General features: G+C 49.9%; 1 protein-coding gene across 1 annotated transcript; it reads right to left on the reverse strand.

Annotated features, from left to right (window-relative positions):
• Positions 1–663: 663 nt before the first annotated feature.
• On the reverse strand, positions 664–2,148 carry LOC119270077 (small ubiquitin-related modifier 1-like). The gene is made up of 3 exons (XM_037552043.1): positions 1,941–2,148; positions 1,072–1,221; positions 664–966 (listed from the first exon to the last, which is right to left on the reverse strand). Exons 1-3 carry the CDS (start codon positions 2,022–2,024, stop codon positions 895–897), a joined length of 306 nt encoding a protein of 101 aa, XP_037407940.1. The 5' UTR covers positions 2,025–2,148; the 3' UTR covers positions 664–894.
• Positions 2,149–8,196: the final 6,048 nt, after the last annotated feature.

The following is an 8,196-nucleotide window of genomic DNA, read 5'->3' on the forward strand; positions in this document are numbered from 1 at the left end:
TCTTTTTACTCTGCATATATAAGTTTTGTCTGAAGTCCGATAGAGAAAAATATCAACATTCTATCATTAGATGCGTAATGGATTTAATTTCCATGCTTAGTATTGTAGGTGTTGATATTACTTCATATTTCAAACTTCAGTATTGTAGATGTCGATATTATTTCATATTATATGGTCAAACTTGTGAAGTTTGGCATCAATTATTCAACCACAGACGAGTTTTAAAACTTATGTGGAATTGAAACTGGGACAAAGGTGCTCGATCTGCCTGATTATTTTTAACAAACAGAAGTACTCAATTTTTTTATAAGGATTAGATTTCAGGAATCTTATTTGGTACGAGACTTGTATTCTTCAGAGAGCAGCCGTCGTGTCATCTTTTTTTTTTTTGCGGGGAAGCCGTCGTGTCATCTTGCCACTAATCTGCATCCTCCAAAGTCCAAACCACCGCATTCACCACAGTGCATCCCTGTTGTCGGTGAGTCACGCAGCTCAGCCCAAAACTACAAACTTCTGAACTTTCTACTCTACAGAACCTTGGCACAGCTGCAATGTGTTATCGGCAAACAAACACTGTTGCTCACCGCCAAAAACAGGGCATGCCAAAAAAACAACTGTACACACGACAGTACACAAGACAGAAAATGATGCCTCACTACGATGAGAAACCAAATGAGTTTGCAAATCACTAGGAACACAACAAGGCATGATATATTAGGCAATGGATGATACTTCAGTCACGACATCAACAGTACTCCGATGTTCTTTCACCTCCAGACCCCTCAGGTTATGGCACAGAACCATAGCCTCACAAGTTCTTTCACTTCTTACATTTTACTCTAGTTCTAAAGGTAGCATACGACATAGAACAGCCAGGCTGCAAGCAAGCTCCTTCTAAGGGCGAGGAAAGCACCCTCCGGTCTGGTGAAGCATGGCGTCGATCTCGTCGCCTTCCTCCATCTCCAGCTGAAACAATTTGCAAAGAATACATCAACGACGGCACAGACCATCAACCTAGTGAATGTTAAGGTTCTAATGTTAGGCATGCTGGCAAAAAGTTGAACAGCATACCTCATCAGGGGTCTGCTCACCACGGAGCCTACGACCATCGAAAAGGAAAGCAATGGAGTTGAGATCCACAGACTGACGGTCGCAGTAGGCGTTCATCAGCTTCTTCAGCTGTGTCGATCTCTTGATGCGGAAGAAAACCTCATTGCCATCCTGCAGAACAGATTAGGGACAAGTGTCAAGAGCTAGGCATTTAGTACACACATGTTGCCATTATTCCCATATAAAACAATTACAAGCTTGATGTGCAGAGAAAACAATTAGGACTGAAACTGACTACGAAGCAATAATAAAACGCACTAGTTATGTATTGACATACTTTCTGAAGAGCATATGAATTTTATTTCTGAATACCAATGCAAAATTAGATAACAAGATCATAATCACCAATAAGCAGGATTACAGGAGCTCAAGTTTTGCCTAGTACTACTTAGGGGAGCCTGGTTCCCTACAGTGACCACATTTGGGCGTATCCTACCCTACCAGTGGCTAAAGAATGCAGATTTATGACTGTCATGTAGGCCTACAGATCGATGACGGAACAGACACAAACATTACAAACACGGCGCCAGTACAGGTGAAGCGGGCCGACAGAGCAACCGACGAGCACCAGGAGCCTCAAGTGCGAACTAACGAGGGGACACCAGTCGGCGGCTGTCGGCGAGACTAGGCACACGCATCTGCAGCCTACAGAGCCATGAATCTAAAACAACCAATCGGCCACGGAGCAGAAACAGAGATCCGGATTCTAAATCGATAGCACAGAGCTGGAACTACACTACGAACTAGGATCCGACCGCCACCATCACTACCAGAACGAGTACTCCATCGAGAAAAAAAGAGGGGAAGACGGAGATCGGAGTGGATCATACCTGCCCCTTGACCTTGAGGTTGATGTGGGCGCCTCCGCCGTCGCCCGCGGGCTTCTTGTCCTCATCCGCCGTCACGCCCGACATCTCCGCCGACTCCTCTGTGCTGTGCCGCGCCTCGAGAGGCGGGGTGGGGTGAGGAGCAGGGTAGGGGATCCGAGCAAGAGCAGAGGAAGAAGACGACTCGAGTCTGTGCGGCGGACCCGAGGGGGCAGGCGAGGTTTATAGCGCGGCCACCCAGAGCCGGGTTTAATAGTCGCTTGGCGTCCGGATCCTCCCTGCGCGGGAACCCTGTGGGCCGCGCGTGGGATTGGCCGGCGTGCCGGGCACTGCTCGCGACACGGATCGCATGTGAAGTGCGCGTACTTTGCACGCAGACCAGGCCAAGGCCCGATTCCCTTTTGAAATGAAGGGGTGCGGATCCCCCTCCCGCCCGAACGTGTGTGCGCATGACTCTTTTTATTCTAATGTCTTCCCGGGGAAGAAAAATGTTTGGAATTTCCTATCCCTTCAAACAAAAAGTTGGATTACAACACGAATTTATTCTTTTGCGAGATTCTTCTTTGCTTGTTTTGAAAGAATTTTTTTTGTCTAGAACATGTGTCAAGGCATTTTGTTTTTATTTAAACATCACATACGGCGAAACATTTGAGTGTACAATTGGCCAATCGAAAGTTGTGATACGAAAATCCTCTGAAATGCAGGATACGCTTAAGTTAAATGGAAAAGGTAAAGATTATTAGCAGGAACTCATGTATCAGGGCATCTTCAAAGTGAACCCTCAAAATGCTTGCAAACGTCTTGACCGACGTGATCGGACGTTGTAAGCTATCCAACACGGTGACCCTTCGGTCCGTTCACGCGTTTGCGTGTCCAAAACCTCGCAACCGGACACAAACCGAGGGGAAGGTAAGCGGGAGACTGGATGTCCGCCACGCCTTATCGAAAACCATGTCTACACGAAGCTATAATGCCCTCGATGCGGTTATATCTCCCACGTGTCGAAGCATGACTTAGAGGCATAACCGCATTGAAAGCAATGTCGCAAGTGAGGTAATCTTCACACAACCCATGTAATACATAAGGGAAAAAGATACATAGTTGGCTTACAATCGCCACTTCACACAAATACATGAATAAAGTATTACATCATCCAGATACAATCAAGGTCCGACTACGGAACCAAAATAAAAGAAGAACCCCAAAAGCGACAAGGTCCCCCGATCGACCCCAACTGGGCTCCACTATTGATCAACTGGAAATGGAACAACACAAAGGACAAGATTTTCATCGAGCTCCTCCTGAGCTCAGTGGCGTCACCTGCACGGACTCATCGGCACCTGCAAGCTGGTTTTGGAAGTATCTGTGAGTCACGGGGACTCAGCAATCTCACACCCTCGCGATCAAGACAATTTAAGCTTATGGGTAAGGTAAAAGGTATGAGATGAAGCTCCAGCAAGCGTCTAGCATGTTTGGTAGCTAATATATGCAAAAGAGAGCGAGAAGAGAAGGCAATGCACGGTCGATAAAACTATGATCAAGAAGTGATCCTAGAACAACCTACGTCAAGCATTACTCCAACACCGTGTTCACTTCCCGGACTCCGCCGGAAAGAGACCATCACGGTTACACACGCGGTTGATGCATTTTAATTAAGGTCCACTTCAAGTTTTCTACAAACCGGACGTTAACAAATTCCCATCTGCCCATAACCGCGGGCACGACTTTCGAAAATTCAAATCCCTGCAGGGGAGTCCCAACTTAGACCATGACAAGCTCTCACGGTCAACGAAGGATATATCTTCTCCCGAGACATTCCGATCAGACTCGGTATCCCGGTTCTACAAGACAACTTCGACAAGTTAAAACAAATCCAGCAACACCGCCCGAATGTGCCGACAAATCCCGATAGGAGCTGCACATATCTCGTTCTCAGGGCACACTCAGATGAGCAATCCGTACAACTAAAACCAAACCTCGAGTTTCCCCGAGGGGGCGCTGCACAGGGCTCTAGTTTGGACCAACACTCAGAGGGGCACTGGCCCAGGGGGTTTAAATAAAGATGACCCTTGAGTCCGCGGAACCCAAGGGAAAAAGAGGCTAGGTGGCGAATGGTAAAACCAAGGTTGGGCATTGCTGGAAGAGTTTTATTCAAGGCGAACTGTCAAGGGGTTCCCATTATTACCCAACCGCGTAAGGAACGCAAAATTCGGGAACATAACACCGATATGACGGAAACTAGGGCGGCAAGAGTGGAACAAAACACTAGGCAAGAGGCCGAGCCTTCCACCCTTTACCAAGTATATAGATGCATTAATTAAATAAGATATATTGTGATATCCCAACAAGTAAACATGTTCCAACAAGGAACAACATCTCCATGTTCCAACAAGGAACAAACTTCAATCTTCACCTGCAACTAACAACGCTATAAGAGGGGCTGAGCAAAGCGGTAAAATAGTCAAACAACGGTTTGCTAGGATAAGGTGGGTTAGAGGTTTGGCTCAACAATATGGGTGACATGATAAGCAAGTGGTAGGTATCGCAGCATAGGCATAGCAAAAGAGCGAGCAACTAGCAAGCAAAGATAGAAGTGATTTCGAGGGTATGATCATCTTGCCTGAAATCCCGCAAGGAAGAAGAACGAGTCCATGAAGAAGATAAACGGACGTAGTCAAACGGATTCTCACAAACGCGGCGTTATCGGAACCAACCCGAAGAAGCAACACCGGAAAGAAGCAAACAACATAGTAAACAACCAACACATCAATATGGCATGATGCACAATCGAGTATGATGCATGTCCGGTTTAATGAAGCATGGCATGGCAAAGTGCACAAACAATCCTACAAATTAAGTGGAGCTCATTATGCAACGGAGTTGCATATTGAAGAAAACACCACATGACTTATTTAGTTCTCTCTCGTTTATGTACCCAACAAGATTAAATGTTGTTAGCATGGCAAGAGGTGAAGCATGATGAAACTATCTAATCTAGGCAAGTTTAATGAGGCCGGAACAACAAAACAAACAAGTCCGGAAAACCCTCATATGCATATATTAGGTTTGGTACTGATCTGCCCTAAACATAATTTTAGAGTTTTTAAGCATGCGTGAAGCCACCATGTTAAACTAGACAAAATTCTACCCCATTTACATATAAAGTTTGTTACAAACCGAGTTACAGTTATTTAGTTATGAAATAAAGCATTTTAGCATGACATAGGAGCAAATTTAATCAAACATCATTTTAAACATTTTAAACATAGATGAAAGTTGCATATTATTAAACTAGATGAAAAACTAAGCAAGTTACATGTTTAGATCATTTTAATCCGATGCACGGTTCAAGAGTTATAAAATGCATGATGTCTAGGGGGTTCTCTGCAAAACTGGGTAGTCTCTGGATAATGTTAAAATCACCAGAACAAAAAAAAAAGAAGATGCAGGCTGAAATCTGGTGGGCACTGGGGAGCTCACCATGGGCCTCGGCCTAGTCGCTGGAGCTGGCTGCAGTGTCGTGGTATTCTTACGGGGGGCTTGTGAGTCGACAAATGTCACAAGGGCTTAGTGTGTGGGTAAGACTGCTGCTGATAGGACCGGGAGTGGGTATGCGAGTAGCACGCGGTGGTTTACCCAGCTTCAGAGCTCTCCGGAGAGATAATACTCCTACTGCTGCATGTCTGAGTGTATCTGATATATCTAGTACAGAGTGCTCCTAGAGCTGTATCTGGGATCAGTACCACGGGTATCTGACTTGGTGTATGCCCGTATGAGGCATGCTCTAGTGGCCGGCTATGCCCATGGCCTATGGCCGAATGGATGTGTGTGAGCTCATGCGTGAGTCTCCTCTGTGGATGAATGGATGGATAGCTAACTAGCTTGCTAGCTATTTGCTTGTGTGTATGTGAGGCCTTGTGGCCAAATGAATGTGGCCGTGGGAGTCCATCCCCTGGATGGATGGATGTGTGCCCCTTTTATAGTGTGGGCTAGCTTACTATGTAAGCTATGTGGGTAGGCATGGGTAAGGCATGGTGCATGTCATGCTTGTCCCCTGGGTCACTTCATAAATAGTGCCAGGGGACAAATGACACTGTACATGATGTCGTCGCGGTACGGTTGTCTTGTTCGCGATATGGCCGTCTCGTCGGTGTCTTGTCGATGTCGGGTCGGGCTGTAGTCGGCAGCCGGCTGGCTGGCGCAGTCGGACTGAGGGGCTTTGCTAGCCCCGATGTCTTGAAATATCGTCTTGCCATCCTCGGGGTACACCTGATCGGTTACTCCGACAATAGCCCCCAAGCCTCCGGGCAACTTGGCAAAGTTGGGCGAAGGTTTTTTGGCGAGTATTCATGGAAATTGTCAAGACAAAAGACAAAGTTAGTCCATGCAGATATATCGAATGTTTGCTTTTAGCATTGCAAGTTTTATGCGGAGGGTGCCGACTCGGTTTCGTCCGAGCCCCCTTAATCTTTTTCGTGTTCCCTCCGCTTTTTGGCTTGTGCTCTTGCTTACCGGACAGCCGCTCTGCGGTCTGTGTCTAAGAGTGGGCCGCGAAGTGGAGTGTACAGTACTCAGAGTCTAGGAGCAGATTCAACCGAGTAGATACTTGTAAAGGAAACGGCCGGATCGCCTGATCCGTTTTTCTTCCCGGACGTTTTTCGCGTGGGTGACCTCCAGCGTTCACTCTTGCTAGTCGGACAGCCGCTCTGCGGTCTGTGACTAAGAGTGGGCCTTTGGTACCGCAGATGCTACTAAGCCATCTGCAGGAACTAACGTCTCCGGCCAAGCGGCCAGCCCCGGGCCAACTCTGGCCGGCGCCGGGGCGAACAGTGATGCAATTGTAATAAAAAAATGTGGAGATAGCACCCGAGCATCGCTCGGGGTTATCCGTGCTTGCGTGATGCAAAAATATGCGGGCGATGAGCTCACATTGATTTTTGTGAAGTCGCGATCGTCGAAAATAGCCGGCGTGACTCGGCGGTCGTGGAGCGCGTCGGCGCACCCGCTGGGTGAAGCCTTCGAGCCCCCGGGTGCTCGAAGGAGGGTTCCGGCCGGTCAGGCTCGACCGGCCAGGCGGCGAGGCGTCTTGCAATGTCCTTTTTCTTCTCTTCTGCCGGCTACTGGGAGCCGGACAAAACTCTTCTCTTGTCTGCAATCTTCCGTGGGGGCGCGTCAGCGCACCCACTGGGTGTAGCCCCCGAGATTCGGGCCGACTGCTGAGCAGTCGGGCCGGATCTCCCGGCGACTACTTTGTCTTCATCTCTTTCTTCGCGGGGGCGCGTCAGCGCACCCGCTGGGTGTAGCCCCCGAGATTCGGGCCGACTGCTGAGCAGTCGGGCCGGATCTTCCGGCAACTACCTTGTCTTCTTTCTCGCGGGGCGTGTCAGCGCACCCGCTGGGTGTAGCCCCCGAGATTCGGGCCGACTGCTGAGCAGTCGGGCCGGATCTTCCGGCAACTACTTTGTCTTCTTTCTCGCGGGGGCGCGTCAGCGCACCCGCTGGGTGTAGCCCCTGAGATTCGGGCCGACTGCTGAGCAGTCGGGTCGGATCTTCCGGCAACTACTTTGTCTTCTCTTTTTCTTCTTCAAACGGCTGGGCGGGCGGACCCCGACATAGCAGTCGGACTCTTTGCAGCCGGCCAGGCAGTCAGCGGTCGGACGCACATCTGGCAGTCGAACATATACTCTTTTTTTTCCACCAGCCGGCTGTGGGGAGTCGGCCCTTGGCTTTTTAGCCGGATCACGGGCAACCAGCCCTTTCTTTTTCTCTCAGCCGGCCTTGAGCAGTCGGACACAGCTCTTCATCTCTTTTTTTTCTTTTATTCCAGCCGACCTCTTTTCTCTCTCTCTCTCTCTTTTTTTTCAGTCGGCCCCTTGGGCAGTCGGCCAATCTTTTTCTCTGTATGAGCAGCCGGACAGGGGCGGGACGCGGCGAAAGTCGGTGGTCGGGTCGCATCGGAAGCCGGCAGGGCATGCGGAAGCCGGCCTGCGCGGGTCCGGGAGCCGGCGACCGGGCGGCGGAGCCAGCCAGGGGAGGCGGCGCTGGGCGGAGGAGCGGAGGCGAGGCGTCGGCGACCCGTCGGTCGGGTGCCGCGGGAGTCGGCCGGGTGCAGCGGCGAGGAGACCCGGCGAGGTGGAGTCGACACCGGACGCGGGGGCCGACTGGCAGGGGCGAAGCCGGACCCAGCCGAGCTGGCACGAGCAGCGGGCGGGAGGCCGGGTAGCGGGGCGAGCCGGACCCGGCTAAGCACGGGGCAGCG

This window comes from Triticum dicoccoides, chromosome 3A (genome assembly GCF_002162155.2).
Source record: "Triticum dicoccoides isolate Atlit2015 ecotype Zavitan chromosome 3A, WEW_v2.0, whole genome shotgun sequence".
NCBI lineage: Eukaryota > Viridiplantae > Streptophyta > Magnoliopsida > Poales > Poaceae > Triticum > Triticum dicoccoides.